The following is a 20,000-nucleotide window of genomic DNA, read 5'->3' as shown; positions in this document are numbered from 1 at the left end:
TCGGACGTTGGCGTAACCGATCCAACCGTGTCCTGCCGAGGTCCGGGTTCAGCCCTCGTCAGCCCCGCCCCGCCCAACTCTCCGTCGCCGCATGCTAACGTCTCACTGCACGGAGCCGGAGACCTGACACCGTTGCTTCTGTTGTCCCACCATCCATAATTCACCCTTATCAATAAGTCATCGCACGGCGGCATTAACTTTTCATCCGGAGATGCAGCGCCGCTGTCTCCCGGTGCCTCTTTACAAGAAGCGGACTTTAGAGCCGATGTGAAGGGAAAAAAGGGAAGAGGAAAAAAAAGAAACGTTGGCCTCTGTGCTCTAGCGGAGATCCAGGCATCGTTGTACATTAACAGGCTGAGAGGAGCTGCCCTGCTCAAGCATGCTTTTAGAAGCCTCCTCTGTATGATCTTATATTCTCTTCTCTTCTCTCTCTCCTTCCCTAGCTTTCCATCGCTCTCCTTTATGTATCTCTCCTTCACTAGCTCACTTACAACCTCTCTCTCTCTCTCTCTCTCTCTCTCTCTCTCTCTCTCTCTCTCTCTCTCCCTCTCTCTCCCTCTCCCTCTATCACTCCTTTATTAGCTCACTTTCCTCTCTTCCTCTCTTTCTCTGATTGAACTACTCACCTGCCCCCGCTCCCTCTGTTTCTCTCTCTCTCTCCGCTCTCATTCACCAACTCGGTTTCTCTCTCCCTCCATCTCTAGGTTTGTCCATCTATCTGTCTGTCTCTCTGTCTGTCTGTCTGTCTGTCTCTCTCGCTCCGTGGACCTTCAGACCCTCAACGCTGCTGTGCTGGTTTTGCTCTGCGCGTTGTCTCTCTCTCGCCCGTCCATCCAAATGGCAGATTTACAGTCCCGTTCGCTTGATTCGGCAGTGGATGTTTTTCGTATTAACGCTGGAGTTATTTATTTACGCAGTTTTGTGCAACCGTCCTGCCAGCTTTTTTTCTCCTTCAAAAGAACAGCAGATTCTTTGCCGTTGACGATGTGGATGTTATGGGCTGTTGCCCGCCTGCATCACAGCATACAAAGCATCACATTAGGCCTGCTTTGAATGTCATCACCAGCTGGGACCGAGATACCACTGTGTTTTCATACCGCCGCCCCTGTCTAACGCTGCCAACGCTTTCAAGGCATACACACACTCTCCCGCCGAGTAATGGCGTTCACAGGACACCAGCTCCCTTTTGTTTTCGGTGCCTTGTGTTTCTGACACCTGACGAGAGCAGAATAACCGTATGAATAGATGAAACGATCAAGGGAGGAGAAAACAGAGTGATGGAGATACACTAAAAATAACGAGGTAGTCTATGTGCCAGTAAGACCTGATAAAAGCCTGGGAAACCAATTAGTCCTTCCCCATTAAAAGGATAGGCAGGCGGTGCCAGGGGACCCTCATCCGTAAAGCTCGTCAATAAGAGAACATCTACATAGTCCGCCGTTTGGTAAGACGTGCGCCGCATCGGGAAGTGAAAGTCTTGCAAAATTCAAAAACCACAGCGCTGTTCGTCTTTCACGTAAGGGGCCCACGGCAGCGTGTCGGAAGCAGACAAACAGACGTCACAAAAAAGTATCTTCCACGCCACAAAGTACACACAAAGAGGAAGCTGGAGCGGAGCGCTTTCAGCCCGGCACACTGAGGCCCCTTTCTGTATTCATCCCCGGCAGCCATCTTGAAGAGCAGGAGGTTGTGTGGCTAATGTCGGGAGACGGGAGACGTGTGTTTGTTTGGCTCTGATGGGAATGTTGCTTTGTTTCCGTCGCTGTTGTCATTGTTGATTTCCCTTTGGTTTCATTCCTGTGGCTTTCTGTTTTTGCTCGGGACTTGTTTGTGCGCCATGATACAAAAAGGAGAGAGATAGAGGGGGGGGAGAGAGAGAGAGAGAGAGAGAGAGAGAGAGAGAGAGAGAGAGAGGGGAGAGAGGAGAATTTCAAACAGCCCAGTGCCGTTAGGTCAGAGCTCACGTTTTCCCCTTGGGAGAGAGAGAGAGAGAGAGAGAGAGAGAGAGAGAGAGAGAGAGAGAGAGAGAGAGAGAGAGAGAGAGAGAGAGAGAGAGAGAGAGAGAGAGAGAGAGAGAGAGAGAGAGAGAGGGAGGGAGGGAGGGAGGGAGGGAGGGAGGGAGGGAGGGAGGGAGGGAGGGAGGGAGGGAGGGAGGGAGGGAGGGAGGGAGGGAGGGAGAGAGAGAGAGAGAGAGAGAGAGAGAGAGAGAGAGAGAGAGAGACGAGCACAAATTAAAGCCCAGCAAAACCAGCTGTTTTCCCAGAGCTGTTTATATCTGTGTGTGTGTGTGTGTGTGTGTGTGTGTGTGTGTGTGTGTGTGTGTGTGTGTGTGTGTGTGTGTGTAATGGGCAAGGTGGCAAGTGCAAGCTGATGTGTATGTCTGTATATCTTTGACTATGTGTTTAATGTGTTTGTGTGTGTGTAGGTGTGTGTGTGTGTGTGTGTGTGTGTTTGTGTGTGTGTGTACTTATGGGTTTGTGTGTACACATATGAGACAGGGCAGAAGGGCATGTGTGGGTGTCTGAATGGCAGGGAGGGGCCTCTGTGACTACCGCACTGGTGTGTAGTTCTGCGCAGACAAGACAGACCCAACCAGGAAGTTTGGCTGCTAGCTTCAGGAAGTGGTGTTTGAATGTGGCCACCAAGCGCTGGGCACCTGGGCAACCTCGGCAGAGCCGGATAGGAGGAGGCGCATCCAGACATTGGTTCCTCTGGTAATACTTACATACTTTTACTCACTAGACTCAATTGCGGAGGATAAAGGTGTGGCGGGTATTTGCATGAAGGCTCCCCGAGGGAGGATGTGTGAGTGTGTCACGTTTTGTTGTTGTGCTCTCCTGTCAAAGTCGATGCTCACCCATCCACTATGTGTGTGTGTGTGTGTGTGTGTGTGTGTGTGTGTGTGTGTGTGTGTGTGTGTGTGTGTGTGTGTGTGTGTGTGTGTGTGTGTGTGTCTGTGTGTGTGTGTGTGTGTGTCACCTATTCCTCTACTTATTTTTAGTTGTGTCAAATCACGGCTTCTAATAAGAATGTCTATGGTAGAAGACACACAACTGCTGAAGGCTTTCATCATTCTATACGGATCAAAATAACAGGTTGGATTAAAAATGTGGATATTTTCTATTGTTTCCTATTGTTCCTATTGTTGCCATTGTTTTCTTGTCATATCAGCTTGACATTTGTCATATTGGGGCAGATTCTAGTTCCTGGTCTCGTGACTCGAACTTCAAAATGAGCTGCAATGTTCTCCCTTCCAATATTGTTTCTCTGTTTGGAGTCACATTATCTCTGCTGGCGCCCGCTTGCTGGTCTCTCTGTATTATTTGTTAGATTCATGCTCTCTTCCATCCATTCATCTGTGCTATTCTAATAAGAGCAGACAGTGCCCGAGTGGCAGGTGACTGTGGTTTAATATGTGCACTGCACTGTAGTCTAGTAATAGAGGTTGCCATGGTTAACCCAGCACGGTAGTGGTACTTTTGCAGCACAAAAACAGAGAGTAATCATAATACCTCATAGTGGAGAGCACGCATTTCATTCAGACCAAGCTGTACTTAAAATGCATTGCTAACGTGGCATTCATTGTTTTATTCAACTATCTTTGACTTTCGCATTGATGTGTGTGTAGAAAACCCCCTTGACACATAGACAGACAATTGACTAGTAATGGCTCTCACTGGGTAAGCAGTAATATAGTCATTTCTGTGCTAACGCTTCCATCAATTTTAGTACAATATTCTCTTCAATATAGCTGTTTCCCTGTGGTTCAATTGTCTTGATTGCTCATTAAAAAATAAACGTTAATGAAAAACGTCGGCTTGGGCTGCGGGAACAGTGGAGAGATTTCAGATCAATGCATCAGCAGAGTGACATGCTGCCGGGAAGGCTGGTGTGTAGACAACATAGAGCACAGAATATACACAGAACCACAAAGAACAACACAGAACAACATACAGTAACATAGAGCCACATAGAAAGACATTGAACACAGAATACACACAGAACCACAAAGAACAACACCGAACAACATACAGTAAAATACAGCATCATAGAAAGACATAGAACCCAGCATATATTTAGAACAACACAGAACGACATGCAGTAACATAGAGCAACATAGAAAGACATAGAATACAACATTGAAAAACAAAATACAACATAGAAATATCATAGAACATCGTGCATTGTTAGACAACAACATAAAATTATATCGAACAACATGCAATAACAACATGCAATTGCACAGAACAACCTAGAATGACATAGAGCAACATAAAATGGAGCAACACAGAATATGCATGGATCAACAGAACAACATACGAAGCAAAAAACGACGTAGAAGAACATGGAAGGACTTAGAAAAATTGAATTGAGTCATCTTTAGCGCAGTTCATCATCTGGTCCAAATACACTTAATAGAAATTGACCCCCTCGTCTTCCTCCCCCTGTTTCACCTCTGACCTCTGATAAAACCAGATGCCCTATCCTAGTCAAGCAGTGTGTGTGTGTGTGTGTGTGCGTGTGTGTGTGTGTGTGTGTGTGTGTGTGTGTGTGTGTGTGTGTGAGTGTGTAGTCTGTCTATAAAAAATATATCTATATCTATATCTGTGTGTATTTGTATGTGTGTGTTCGTGCGTGCGTGCGTGCGTGCGTGCGTGCGTGCGTGTGTGTGTGTGTGCGTGCACACCTTGGCCGTGGGCCAAAGCCCATTAGCTCCAGCCTTGCAGCCATGTGCTCCTCACCAGTGATCATTACACCAACCGATGACACTGCTCTAATGCATCATTAATGATTGATTAACAAGCTGAGCTCAGCCGGGATGGGGGCAGGCCCTAATGGCTCTCTGCAAGGCCATTGGGTGTGTTTGTGTGTGGATTTGTGTGTGTGTGTGTGTGCGTGCGTGCGTGTGTGTGTGTGTGTGTGTGTGTGTGTGTGTGTGTGTGTGTGTGTGTGTGTGTGTGTGTGTGTGTGTGTGTGTGTGTGTGTGTGCGTGCGTGCGTGCGTGCGTGCGTGCGTGCATGCGCGCGTGCGTGCGCGCGTGCGTGCAAGAGAGGCAAAGAGAGAGGCTTCATATAACTGTTTCTACCACAAGTACACGCTTGAAAAAGATACTTTTGTAATCTCACTGAAGATTTAATCCAATATGTAATATTCACCTCGCAGCCCAGTAGGGGATTTGCGTGCATGCGTGTGTGGGTGCGTGCCCATTTTATTTTTGTATATGTGTCACATGATTACAAAAACATGTGTTGTTGTTTCTTGAAGCCTGGAGACATGCTTGCTGACTCTACGTTTCTTGTGTTTATTTATATTACTATTAAGTAATTTAGCACACTCTTCTTTCCAAAGCGACTGCCATTGAATTCCAATTAATGTCGTCGGCATTGACAGCTATGGAGTGAAGCATCTTGCTTAAGATGTGTACCGGTAGGCTGCAGCCGTTAGGGGTGGATGGAACCCAGCACCACCATAGACCTTGTTTCTAACCTCTGCATAATGTGTCCTGCCCCCCCGTCCCCCCCAAAGACTGCACTCCTCCTGCACACCTTCCCTAACCTCTGATCCTTCTGCACCTCCTCCCACAGGCAGTGTGACCGGGCGTCCGAGAGAGAGAGAGAGAGAGAGAGAGAGAGAGATAGAGAGAGAGAGAGAGAGGGTGAACTATTGTGCGCCCTGTGAGGGAGGAGGTGCCTGAGGGACAGAGAGCGATGGCTGGTCGGGGGCAGGGAGCCCCTCTCCTCCTCCTTGTCCTCCTGCTCGTCCTGTTGGAAGGCGTCCCGCCCGGCCACGGGTCTGGATACCTGTCGGCCTCCCGGCTGAGGTCCCGCCCCCAGAGGGACCGCCACTTCCGCAACGTTCGGCCCAACATCATCCTCATCCTCACCGATGACCAGGACATAGAGCTGGGTAAGCGCCGGCGTGTTTGTGTGTCTGTGACTGCAGTGTTTGTCTGCGTGTCTTTGTCAGTGTGTTTATGTGTATCCGTGTGTTTGTGTGATTGTGGGTCTGTGTCGAGGTGTTTATATTATCTTCATTGTGTCTGTGACTTTAGTGTTAATCTGTATCTGTGTGTTGTGTGAGGCTTACGGCGATACCTTCTTCATACCTTCATACCCTCCTGACCTCTCCCCGGGGTTGATTGTATGTGAGGGTTTTTGCCTAAGAAAAACAATACATATCTAAATCCCTAAAAGCTGAGCTGCTGGTTCCATAAGTCGCATTGTAGCATGTATGACATTGTCTAGCCTACAATGCTGTGTGTCTCTTATGCAATTAGCCTACTTAGACAAGTCTTGCTGGGTTTAAACACGTTGTGGCCCATTGAATAATAAATAGAAAGGAAATACGGGCACTGCTTCCATATAATTTAGCTGGAGGACCCGACGACACTTCTTGTCACGCGTCAGGGGGCTGAACGGAGAGGGTGGGACGTGGGGGGGGGGGGCAAGAAATACCAAAACAACTCAATGGTTTCCACCACTCATCGAAAGTCAATTGTACCTATTTAGTCTCATCTCGTAACACCCATTCCACACTCCACTGGCCACGCGGTATTGGCAATACTTTAAATCCAACCTTCTGGATTTCTAAATACCCTGGTTTACCGTAATACCAATGAGCCAAGCCTAGTGTATGTATCTGATTGCTTTTGTGTATCCGTGTGTATGTGCCAAAGTTTAAGTGTATAACTGTTGATATGTGTCTGTGTCTATCTTTCTCACTCTTTATGTGTATCTGTGTTTATGTGTATCTGCGTGTTTGTGTCTGAAATGTTTATGTGTATCTGTGTCTAATGTGTCTGCTTTTTTTGCATACATGTCTATATGTGTCTGTGTCTATGTGTCCACAAAATGTGTATCTGTGTCTGTGTGTCTAAATTGTTTATGTATCAAGTCTTTGTGTGAATATGAATCTCTGGTGTACGGGTCTTAAGTGATTCTGTGTGTATGTGTGTAAGTTTTTAACTCTGTGTTTATGTTTTACTCTTTCCATGTGTGCCTCTGTTTCACATGGTCCCAGCCGGCTTTTTGTGTGGAAGTGTGAGGAAGGGTGTTGGAGAGATGGGGGACATACACCCAGAGACAGGGGCGGGCTCCGGGTGTTTGTTGTGAGTGTGTTTCGCGGTGTGACATCCAGCGGCATTAAGCTGAGAGAGGGAGAGAGACAAAAGCTCATCCTATTGCTGCCTCTTGGCACCAAAACAACTGGCCCTTCTGGAAGTCAAGCCCCACCCCCACCACCACTAGCCCCACCACCTCCCTACCCACAATCAGCAACCTCTCTGCCCATTCCGCTACCGCTGGCACCAAATGAAACGAGTTCATGGTCGGTGTCCATTGTTGCGGTGCCAAGCCAGGCCTCTCCCTCGCCGACGAAGCCCTTTAGTGGCGTAGTGGGCTGGAGTGGCCAGATAATGGCGTCAACGACACCCTTTGTTCCCCTGTGATTGCTGGTGAGGAGGCGGCTATTGAAAGGCAGGAATTTATGGCGAGGCATCTGTTTCCCCCCGAACAATCGCCATCAGCTTGAGAAGAGGCAGTGCACGTGAACTCAAATGGGGCAGCACTTTGACGCCGGGAGATTTATTTTTTGCACTTTTGTCCCCAGCTGTGTTTTTTCTGTGTGTGTGTGTGCCTTTCTTTCTTTATCTCTCTCACTGTCTCTGTCGGTCTCTCTCTATCTGTCCCCCTTTCTCTCTTTCTTTCTATCTCTCTCTTTCTATCCCTCTCTCTCTGCCGGTCTATCTCTCTCTCTCCCTCTTTCTCTCCCTCTCTCTTCTCTCTCACTGTCTCTCTCTTCCTATCACTCTCTCTCGCTGTCTCTTGCTCTCTCTCTCGCGCTCTGTCTCGCTCTCTCTGTCTCTCTCTCTCTCTTTCCCTTTCTCTCTCTCTCCCTCTCTCTCTCTTTCACTGTCTCTCTCTCTTCTCTCTCTCTCTCTCTCCTCCTCCTGCTTTCTCTTGCTCTTTGTCTTTCATTATGTTCGGCCCTTCACTTTCTATCTCCATTACTCCATCACTCCGCTCTCTTGTCTTATTTGATCCCTCTATCTCTGCTATTTTCATCACTGCCGTGGTTATTTTACCTCAAATCAAATCCATCTTCATCATCTGCAGTAACCCCTGCAATGTACTCACACAAGACTGCACATTCACACATAAAACCCTCACACTCCCCCCACATCCCTTCTACAAACACTCTGAACACCTTGCCTTTATAAAACACCTATAAGTCTCTGCTTCCGTAATTCAATTGCCACTGGAAATACAACACATGAAAAAACACAAACCACATGCAAATATTGGGCACAGGTGAATAAATGATTTGACACCGGGATAAGCAATCAGCTCAGAAGTTCCCTCTCTCAGAATCACTCTCCCTGTCTTTCTCTCCCTTTCTCTCTCTCTCATATCATTCTCTGCAACAACCCCTATCCGCCTCCCCCCCCCTCTCTCTCTCTCTCTCTCTCTCTCTCTCTCTCTCTCTCTCTCTCTCTCTCTCTCTCTCTCTCTCCCTCTCTCTCTATCTCTCTTCCCCCCCCCCTCCTCCACCCTCTCTGCCTCTCTCTCTCTAACTCTCTCCCTATGTCTCTTGCCCCCAGGCTCCATGCAGGCCATGAACAAGACACGGCGCATCATGGAGAAGGGGGGCATGCACTTCACCAACGCCTTCTCCACCACACCCATGTGCTGCCCCTCCCGCTCCTCCATCCTGACGGGCAAGTACGTGCACAACCACCACACCTTCACCAACAACGAGAACTGCTCCTCCCCCTCCTGGCAGGCCCACCACGAGCCGCACACCTTCGCCGTGCACCTCAACAACTCTGGCTACCGCACAGGTGAGGCAACACTCACACACACACACACACACACACACACACACACACACACACACACACACACACACACACACACACACACACACACACACACACACACACACACACACACACACACACACACAAAAACAAACACTCTGCACTCACTTATGCACAGGAGTACACTGTTGTCTATAAATGTGAACACACACATGCATATACGAGCACAAAAACACAGCATAGGTGCATAGGGTGTAGCCAGCAGAAATGTCCTGGGTTCAATTTCCAATGTCTGTAGTCTACCTGTCTATCTCTGAGCAACATGCCCAGCCTCTAGTTGCTCCTGAATAACATGTTTTTGAATCAATCAGTGGGGGTCACAAGTGGGGGTCGCATATTACGCTCACACAGACACACGCACGCACGCACGCACGCACGCACGCACGCACGCACACACGCACACACACACACACACACACACACACACACACACACACACACACACAAATATTTAAATGTACCTGACACAGCCTGTATTACCACTGCAGGATACAGAATAAAGATGGTTGAGTATCTCCATATTTAGTTTAAAAAAGCGTGTAGAAGTATAAAATATGCAAACCAATTCGGTGTTGTTCCACCCAGCCTTCTTCGGGAAGTACCTGAACGAGTACAACGGCTCCTACGTGCCCCCCGGCTGGCGTGAGTGGGTGGCTCTGGTCAAGAACTCCCGCTTCTACAACTACACGCTCTGCAGGAACGGAGTCCGCGAGAAGCACGGCGGGGACTACCCCAAGGTCTGGTTCACCCCCTGCACCGCCCCTTAGCCAACGACAACCAGCCATCACTGGACACCACCCAATCACTGCAAAACAGAATGGTTTTTCTATTTCAAGATGTGAAGATAAGATGTGTATATATTAGAGCTGTCAAGCGATTAAAATATTTAATCGTGATTAATCGCATTAATGTCATAGTTAACTATTATTAATCGCGATTAATCGCAAATTCTTTTTCTATGCTAAATATCCCTTGATTTTTTTGTCCCATAATTCTTCTCATTTTAATTCTCTTATCAACATGATGAAGTGCATCGGCTTGCCTTGTGCAAATGATTTTCTATTGATAACAACATTGGCATATACTGATCAAAACAGGACGATACAAAAAAAGAGCCTATAGTGCAAATAAACGACTGCTTTGAACAAATGTCATTTGAACATAGCAGTCAGGCTACTGCTTCTTTGTTTTGAGCCAAATTTTTTTTTTTTTTATTATTTTTTTTTTTAATAAAAAAATTACGTTAATCGCGCGATAAAATTTTTAACGCCGTTAAATTTGGTTTGCGTTAACGCCGTTAATAACGCGTTTAACTGACAGCTCTAGTATATATAAATATATTTTACGCATCTTGAGATAGCAAAACAATTCAGTTTTTGGTTAGTGATTTGGTGGTGTCTAGCAATGGCTGGTTATATATATGTTTATATGCATATATCTATACATATGTGTATATGCTGTGTCTCTTGATTTATATTAGGGCTGAAACTGGTATCTGCATTGAAGCGTACAGTGCGGGGTCCGCAGTGCAGGGATCGTAGCTCTGCCCTGGGAACCGAACAATACATTAGGTTATCGGAGGCTTCGGAGCTAGTAAAAAGTAGATCAATGAATGATTTAATTGGAAAGATTATGGAATGATGGGCATGAAATGAAGTGGCCTTGCGGAGTCCATGGACGGTCGTACGCCGTGCATGCTGCTGGGCCGGGCGCTGTGCTCACTAGCAAGGCAGGTTTTAAACACACTCACACACACACACTAAAACGTTGACCCCGTCCCCGTCCTGAAACTGCTGGGGGCGCTTGCTCCGCAGGAACACAATGAGGTGGGCTGCCACCGTGTCGAAACACGTCTCAAGTGAATGTGTTGATGAGACCAACAACAAGACGGGGTGAAGAAATGTAACAGCAACCCAACAGCAACCCCTTCCCCCCTACAGCCTTCAGGCTACACTATCTGGTCAGAGAGACCACCGCAGCGATAGACAGATTCCTGGGCAGATATGATACCCTGCTCTGTGGTACATCGTACAGAGCTCATAGGCATGTTTTGAGTGCTCGACCATAGATCCGCTCGTACTTCCCGCACACATTTTGCCCACCAAGTAGTTACTGCCTCATGCAACAAAAGAAAACAAATTGACATGGAGTTATCACCAAAGCCTTCAGTTGCACTAAAGACAGACAGTTGGACGTCTAGAGCTACTGAGCTACCTTACTGTAACCTTACTCTTTAAAGCACACTTGGAGCTACGAAGCCCAGTCACACTTTGATTTCTTGATGATAGACGTGTCTTTGTTCAAGGCACCGCTGTGCGACTTCATTTTGACATATGCTGCTGATCTAAGCAATCCTTTGTCGGAGTATAATTAGTGCTTAATTCTTTATTTTCTAAAGCAGGCTCTGGTGTTTTGATTATGTTGCCATATGGTGCTGGGAGCCAAGCTATCCATGTTGTTAATTGTTAACTGTTATAATGAATATACGTCCTGGCACTCAAAAATAGTACTTAGTTGTGGAGCATCTTATCCTAGCTGGCTTTGTTGTGCATGGGTAATTGGTTAACCCAGCATATGTTGGGGCTTGGTTCCATCCTTACTGTACCGACAGGAAGGATGACAAATGTACTTATGGTAAGTCGCTTTGGATAAAAGCGTCTGCTAAATGCCCTAAATGTAAATGTAAATGAATGGAACATTTAAATTCACATGAAGTATTTTCAGGAATTTATTTAGTTGATAGATAGATATAAAGACATTAAGACTGAGCCCTGTTGAGTTTATTTTAATCCCCGTTCAATCCTCTAGCTCTTTCTTTGTTTCTATTTCCTACTGACAAGCGTGATGTTTTGTCCGTCTCGGTATGCGTCGATACGAGTATATTCATGTGTTTTTCGCAGGACTACCTGACAGACCTCATCACCAGGGACAGCATCAACTACTTCCGCAACTCCAAGAAGATGTACCCCCACCGGCCAGTGCTGATGGTGATGAGCCACGCTGCCCCCCATGGCCCGGAGGACTCAGCGCCGCAGTACAGCACCGCCTTCCCCAATGCATCGCAGCACATGTAAGAGACCCGCTCACACTCTGAACACATCCATCACTCACCAGAAGTAATGCATTTTACACAGGTAAATACATTGTTACAGGTTGAATTAAGGAATTAAAATGTAAATCCTTTTATCCTAATATCTTAGAAATTGTTAACCTCTCTGACACAGTCCCTGGATTTAATTGGATACATTTTAAATGGATGAACGCGATAAGAGGAACTTTTATTTTGAAATGACCAAGAGGATTAGGTCAGGACACTATCCCTGAGTCCCAATGCCAGCTGCTCTGTCTCTTCAGAAGACTTTCATTTAAGTAATTTTGCATACGGTGGACAATACTAAATCATACAAGTAGACACAATTAAAAATAAACAAATTAAGCCTCATTGGTTTCTCCGCTGTTATGTGAGTAATTCATGTTTCCATTAATTTTCAGCTGTAGGTAATAATTCATTTACATCTGAGCAGCATGGCTTATTTACATATAGGGCCAATTCAAAGTCCCTATTTTCCCCTATCTTGTGTTCACATTAGTTATATTGCTGTAATGAGCTATGTTAATTTGTACCATTTTGTCAGGCATGCTTAAAAAGATTCATGGACCATGCCAGACATGTATTGGTAATGAAAATAACCAGATGGGGACGCTGGCATAGACACACACACACACACACACACACACACACACACACACACACACACACACACACACACACACACACACACACACACACACACACACACACACACACACACACACACACACACACACACACACACACACACACATCCAACACAGATTTAAAATCCATGTATCCATACATGCAGTGATCATTTTGTGAACACATACTCACTAATGCATATATGCTACGCAGGCACACAGTCAGTATGCATAGCATGCAATCACACTAAAACACAAAGTTAAGCACGTAAGCTCACCCATAAACACACACACCCATAAACACACACACACACACACACACACACACACACACACACACACACACACACACACACACACACACACACACACACACACACACACACACACACAGTCCAGCATAGGGACTCTTTCCTCCTGTGCACCTGACGTGCTGTCTAGCACTGCTGGCTAATGGCAGCCCTCCTATGGGCCTATGGAGAGACAGCCAAGAGATCAGTAATGAGCCAGTACCTCCCAAACCCCCCCACTCACCCCCACTCCACAGACACACGCGAACACCCTCCCCCCCTTAAGCCTCCTCCTGCCCCTGGCCCAGCGCGCCTCCTCTCTTCCTCCTCTCTCCCGCTGTAACCAATCCCACCAGCATCATTAACCTATGGCACGCAGCCTCTTCAAACAGACGAGTATTCCACAAGACCCAGCGCCCGAGTCTTCCAACTAACTTTTAATTGCTTTCCGCCGATACATTTACTCTCCTGAGTGGAGAGAGGCTCTTCACCCAACCTCCCCAGCCAACCCCTCCACCTAACCTCTCCACCCCCACCCCCCCACCCACCGCCCCCCTCCCCGATCTGTTTGGTGATGGAGCTGGTAAATATTGTAGCGTTCCCGTGGTGATTAACTTTCTTCATTCTGCGCTCAGTGCTCAGAAAGAGCATGCTGGCCATCTCTAAGTTTTGACTAAATTTTCTAAGTTTAATTAAGGCAGCAGTGAATTTGCATTCAAATCTGACTCAAAAACTGACTTGCAAAAAAAAGAAAAGGAAATCTCATGAAATCGATTCCACTTTGAGTGTTAAATATGGTTGCCTTCTGGAGAACGCGTCAGATATTCAGCAGTTTATACTGAAACAATTAAGGTTCCCTTATGGCCCCCCGCGTTTGAGTATTAATCAGAGAATCCTTGCAGAGTTTGGACCTATCGATTACACTGCTTTGCATTTATATATATTCTGCTTTATTGTAAACACTTTCCCTGCTACTTGGGAAATCAAATGCTGGGAGACAGTCGCACAAATAGAAAGGAGTGTTGTGTTTTAGCCGCACAATAAAAAATAAAATTTGGTACATTATGCTATAATCCAATATATACGTACACTGAAACCCAATTCCAGCAGTTATCAGCGAGTAAAGTTTCCTATCTCTCTCTTTATTTCTCTGTCTATTCCTGAATATGTCTCTCCATATAACTCTCTCACTCTTTCTTTCGATCTCTTGCTCGTAATATCTGTCTCGCTTTGACTCTCTCCCTCCCTCCCAACTGCCCTCCCACCCTCCTTCTCCTCTCTCTCTCTCTCTCTCTCTCTCTCTCTCTCTCTCTCTCTCTCTCTCTCTCTCTCTCTCTCTCTCTCTCTCTCTCTCTCTCTCTCTCTCTCTCCCTCCCTCCATGTCTCTGTCTTGCTCGCTCTCTCAGCACGCCCAGCTACAACTACGCGCCCAACCAGGACAAGCATTGGATCCTGCGCTATACGGGGGCCATGAAGCCGGTCCACATGCAGTTCACCAACATGCTGCAGCGCCGCCGCATGCAGACCCTGCTGTCTGTGGACGACAGCGTGGAGAAGGTAGCTTGGCCCACGCACGCGCACACACACACACACCTACACACAAGCACGCACATCCATGCACAAACACACATAGACACACATGCATGCACAAACACATCTATACACACATGCATGCACAAACACATCTATACACACATGCATGCACAAACACATCTATACACACATGCATGCACAAACACATCTATACACACATGCATGCAAAACTCACCCCACACATGAGCATGCGCAAACAGACACACAGACACACGGCGCACCCCAAATACACACATCGACACTCACAGGCAGGCACACACAAGCACAAGCGCACACATACACAATTGCAAGCAAACACACAGACACACACACACACACACACACACACACACACACACACACACACACACACACACACACACACACACACACACACACACACACACACACACACACACACACACAGAAACACACACACACCCATACAGCTGAACACACACTATTAAACAAAGAGGTTAAAGACTCACACATACACAATTTTACACGCAGGCATATGTAAAAAAAAACGTACAAACACACACACACAGAATACATCTACACAATGACACCTTCACACAGGCTCACATACACACACCTTCTCTTCCTCTGTCCTGGGGGAGCTGTGCCTCTTCTTCAGTGAGTGTGTAATATATTCATTGACACACTTGCTGCATACTTCACACTTATTCTTAAAATTTTGCGCCAGAGGCACACTTGTGAGCTGCTAATGTTGTTTTCATAAAGTGAAGGTCAAGTCGGGTCAAATTTATTTGTGTAGCCTTTAATCACAGTCGGAGTCTCAAAAGGCTTCACAGGTCCACATTATAAGTGACCACCTTACCTGGAGCCCTGAAGAACACAGAGGACAAACCCGAGATAAGGGACGCATATCGAGTTGTAAGTTCAATATGAAACTGAAGGAGAATATGAGTATTCCCATTTGAATATGAATATGTTCAATTTGAGTGAGGTTATTAGTTTAATAGGGGCATATTGGGCACAAAAAGCAAATTAACTTTAGGGGAAATTATGTTATATACTTTTTTTTTACCATGAGTACAATAGGCTAGTGTTCTGCTGACATCACAGTGAAAGTAACCGTCAGTGCCTATGACAGGTGTACGACATGCTGGTGGAGACGGGCGAACTGGACAACACCTACATCATCTACACCTCGGACCACGGCTACCACATCGGACAGTTCGGTCTGGTCAAGGGCAAGTCCATGCCCTACGAGTTCGACATCCGCGTGCCCTTCTTCATACGAGGGCCCAGCGTGGACCAGGGGGCCATGTGAGTGATGCACCAACGACCACCACCAGCCACCCACCATGATCACTCCAACTGCATAACATTGCCTTTTTCATAACGGTACAGGCAGCAATGCTTATTAAGAGGAAGTATCATGGGTTGAACAACAGGTGGATTCGTTCGATTGTTCTGATGAAAATACTGCTGTATACGATATTATACTAGATACTTATTCTACTTAGAAATATATTTGTACAGTTCATGTATTTGTAACTGTTCGTGCTGAGGTTAACACTCCTGCCGTTGAGCAAGGCACTGGCATTAGACCTGGAGTTGCTCCCCAGCCACTGCACTGTGGTTGTCCACTACTCCCTAGTGCTGTAAGTGATGGGGTGAAATGCAGAGATCCCATTTTTTTGCACAACGTACTGGTGCGATGACTAGTGCATTGAATCTAAACTATCCTCTTCCCCGGCAGCAACCCCCACATAGTGCTGAACGTTGACCTGGCGCCTACCATGCTGGATATGGCTGGAGCCGACATCCCCGCCGAGATGGACGGGAAGTCCATCCTCAAACTTCTGGACGCAGAAAAGCCTGTCAACAGGTAACCAGATCATATCCGTGTGCACACTGGCTCAAAAGACACTCAGTGGTAAGGGGGTTTGACTCCCAGTCAAGGTTGTGGGTTCAAACCCCAATGTCTCCAAAGTCTGCCTTTAGGGCTCCTTGAGCAAGATGCCCTTACAGCTCATTAATGAGAAAAATTCTAATTCACGTTGCTTTGCATAAAAGCATCTCATGAATTATTAAAATGGTGAGAGTAAAACTAAACGAGCAGCCTAGATTAGATGATTGAGTTTCTTTATTACTTGTTGGAGTGCAACAGTAGGAATTATTAACGTGACTTTGCTTAAGACCAAGGGCTGACAATTGGCAATTCTCAGTTTCTCTGTATCCTTAAACATGCAGGACACGTCCTCCTCAAATTAAAAGTAGCTCCGCAATCTCTTCTCCATGCACGGCGCAGACATGACATTTGAAAGAGCTCGGCCTGTGTGTGTTCAGGCCAAATATCACGGCGCGATGCTAACAACCCCTCTGCTGCCTGTCTCCTCTTATTGTCAGGTTCCAGTTGAGCAGGAAGACGAAGACATGGCGGGATTCCTTTCTGGTGGAGCGCGGGTGAGGCTCTATTGATTGCCCTTTCCACAGCAGGCATTTCTCCTCCAGTACGCCGGGCCCATAGGGTGACATCTAACGTATGACTGGCTCATCGTTCCGGCGGGTCACGAGGTCCATATCTCACGCACATCTCCCTCGCTGTGTTGCTCCCGCTCGTGCGCAGGAAGCCAATGCACAAGAGGACGGACGGCAAGGACGTGGATCAGGAGGAGAACTTCCTTCCCAAATACCAGCGGGTCAGGGAGCTGTGTCAGAAGGCGGAGTACCAGACCTCCTGTCAGCAGCCTGGACAGGTACCGGCATCTCACGCAAGAAGGGTGCAACCTCAGTGCCAATCCTAATGCAGAACTAATGAACGAGCTGCCCTTATACTTTCCCCTGTTGCCGCTAATCAGAGTCAAGTTTTGGATTATTAGAGAGACGATGATGTTGCGTATCAGAGACAGACAAACGCAATGTTTTACCCATCCTAATGTCAGCACCTGTCTTCCTGTCTAGAAATGGCAGTGTGTGGAGGACCCCACGGGCAAGCTGAGGCTCTATAAGTGTAAAGGCATGGCGGGTCTCTATGCTGCGCCGCGCATGCAGGCCCTGAAGGCCAGCAGTGATGGACCCCAGCCCTACGTCCCCCCTGTCAACGCTGACGGCTGTGACTGCGGGCCCCTGGGATTTAAGGCGGAGGCCCCCAAGAGGACGTTGGTAACCAAGAAAAGTCAGTTCCCATGCTAGTCACTGTGATCCGACTGGTTTTGCTCTGTCCTCGTCAGTGGTTATATTTAGAAACTCCAGACAGATTTGTTCCGTAGCACACTTCCCTTTTCTTTCAAATGTCCTGACAGTATACAAGCCCTCTCAAACAGGGCCATTCACTTCATGCTGAAGTAGCTATTGAAGTACTAATTTGGCACGTCTGTGCTGCCACCCAGTGGTAGACCTGAGATCCCACACAACTCTTTTAAATCTCTTGAAGGCAAGAGACATTTTTATTCAAAAACAAACAAATGATGAGCATGAACTAGATTTTCTATTTATTTTGTGTTTCATGTGTTAATATCTTAAGTGGTAGATCTAGGTACAGTATTCCTTTTGTGTCTGGGATTAATATAGTCGTATCTAATCTTAGTAGACCTAGATCTCAAAGCGGCGGTTAGGCTGCCTTTCATCCCTCTCTAACATCCATGTCGACGGTCCCGTTCAGAGATGAAGTCCAGCAAGACGGTCAGCAGGAGCCGCTGGGCGCGCTCTGTGCCCTTTGAGCTGGACGGGGACCTGTACGCTGTGGACCTGGAGGACGGCTACCGGCCCGTGGGCCACGGTAACCACAGCAACGAGGATAGAAGGAACGGAGCCGAGCAGGACGCCCTGGATGACGACGCGGAGGGGTTCAGTGGGATGGGGATCACGGCCAGACCCACCCCCACACCAGGAAGTAGAGCCACACCGTCGGCCGCTCTCAAGGTGACCTACAGGTAGGACCCGGCCACACACCTTGGATGAATGAATGAACGAACGAACTAATGCCTTTTATTGTCACTATACACAGGACAATGAGATTCAAAGTATCTCCTTCCCAGTGCATACACATGTAGAATTCAAAATACTAATCTAATAAAGTACAAAATTAATAAAATAGTGCAGAAAAAAAGGGGGGGGGGGGGGGGAGGTGCACAGTTCTGCGGTATACATATTGAATATATACATATACAAGAATAAATAATACTCTTCCATGCTCAAGGCTTGATAATTAGAGAATTCATAGCTTCTTAGCACCCTGGCTCCTTCTTTTACCGTTGCCTCCGGATATAACTGTGTTGGCTGAAACATTAGGGAGAGGACAGATGCAGACGGACCTGAGATTTCAGATTAATTCAGTTTTCACTCCGCACCTCTGCTGCTGAATAATGATGCATATGCATATGAATAATTATAAAAGGATAGTGCGGAGGCTGGGGTGATGGACTCCCAACTAAAAGAAATAGGACTCGATGCACAACGCGTCTGCAACGTGCCTGCCCTGTGGGCATCATTAGGAGCAACATGCACTCACCCCTACCTGCTCCTGAACGACGTATCTGAACTCACTGCATGTCTTGGATAAAAGCGTCTGCTAGTTGAATGAAAAGTAATGAAATATATAATTAAATAACCCATTATATAAATCTAGAATTTATATTGTCTGTATTTTGCCATGGTTGATAAATGCAGCTGTAAAGATCGTGTATTAGCTGCGCCAGCCACTCAAATCACTTACTAATTATTTCATTAAATGAGCCACGCACTCATACAGACACACGCACACCCACACACGCACACCCACACACACACACACACACACACACACACACACACACACACACACACACACACACACACACACACACACACACACACACACACACACACACACACATTGACGGCACTGCAAGGTGACCATCATCCCGTTGGGGCAGCGAGGGGTGGTGTACCCGGTATCGCCGGGGGAGTTCTAGCTGCCAGGCGTCCGCCTCCTCCTCCTCCACCAGCATCACCTGATGCTGCTGTCACCTCTATTCCATCTCTGCTTCGCCCGCTGGGCTTTCTGTTCCTCTTTCAGCCGCTCGCCGCTGCGGTTCCCTCTGAATGTGGGCCTGTCGAGCCCTCGAGAGGGCATCTATGGGAAAGGGCAGCACAAATAAAGTTTACTTGTCTTGGGAAAGGGATAAGTAGGTGATGTGTGTGTGTGTGTGTGTGTGTGTGTGTGTGTGTGTGTGTGTGTGTGTGTGTGTGTGTGTGTGTGTGTGTGTGTGTGTGTGTGTGTGTGTGTGTGTGTGTGTGTGTGTGTGTGTGTGCGTGCGTTCCCTACAGGTGCTCCATTCTCATGAATGACACAGTTAAGTGTGACGGAGGGCTGTACAAGTCTCTCCAAGCCTGGAAGGACCACAAGCTACACATTGAACATGAGGTACTTTGAATGGCTAATCCACTCGACCTCTAACTCTCTCTCTCTCTCACTCTCTCTGTGTGTCTGTATCTTTCTCTCTTGCTGTCTTTCTATCGCTCTCTCTGTCTCTCCGTCTCTCTGTCTCTTATCACTATATCTGAGTCCCTCAGACTCTGTCTCTCTGGCT

The 20,000-nt window shown here is 47.1% G+C and overlaps 1 protein-coding gene across 4 annotated transcripts in view; it reads left to right on the top strand.

Moving 5' to 3' along the window:
- Positions 1 to 20,000, top strand: part of sulf2a (sulfatase 2a) — a 49,049-nt gene that overhangs the window by 24,493 nt on the left and 4,556 nt on the right. The window contains exons 1-14 of one of the 4 annotated variants that reach the window (XM_030375818.1): positions 2,544 to 2,714; positions 3,002 to 3,095; positions 5,586 to 5,907; positions 8,600 to 8,839; positions 9,464 to 9,615; positions 11,779 to 11,948; positions 14,292 to 14,442; positions 15,575 to 15,750; positions 16,187 to 16,315; positions 16,837 to 16,893; positions 17,057 to 17,186; positions 17,392 to 17,605; positions 18,092 to 18,362; positions 19,738 to 19,834. In XM_030375818.1, the coding sequence (XP_030231678.1) occupies positions 5,709 to 5,907; positions 8,600 to 8,839; positions 9,464 to 9,615; positions 11,779 to 11,948; positions 14,292 to 14,442; positions 15,575 to 15,750; positions 16,187 to 16,315; positions 16,837 to 16,893; positions 17,057 to 17,186; positions 17,392 to 17,605; positions 18,092 to 18,362; positions 19,738 to 19,834 (1,986 nt within the window). In that variant the 5' untranslated portion in view covers positions 2,544 to 2,714; positions 3,002 to 3,095; positions 5,586 to 5,708. Of the gene's footprint in view, positions 1 to 2,543; positions 2,715 to 3,001; positions 3,096 to 5,585; positions 5,908 to 8,599; positions 8,840 to 9,463; positions 9,616 to 11,778; positions 11,949 to 14,291; positions 14,443 to 15,574; positions 15,751 to 16,186; positions 16,316 to 16,836; positions 16,894 to 17,056; positions 17,187 to 17,391; positions 17,606 to 18,091; positions 18,363 to 19,737; positions 19,835 to 20,000 lie in introns of those variants that run through there. The other 3 variants (XM_030375816.1, XM_030375819.1, XM_030375817.1) reach the window with 3 other exon arrangements.

The sequence above is a fragment of the Gadus morhua genome, chromosome 13, assembly GCF_902167405.1.
Source record: "Gadus morhua chromosome 13, gadMor3.0, whole genome shotgun sequence".
Taxonomy (NCBI): domain Eukaryota; kingdom Metazoa; phylum Chordata; class Actinopteri; order Gadiformes; family Gadidae; genus Gadus; species Gadus morhua.
The sequence above is the reverse complement of the archived record's forward strand: the minus strand, read 5'-3'. Positions and strand labels throughout refer to the sequence as shown.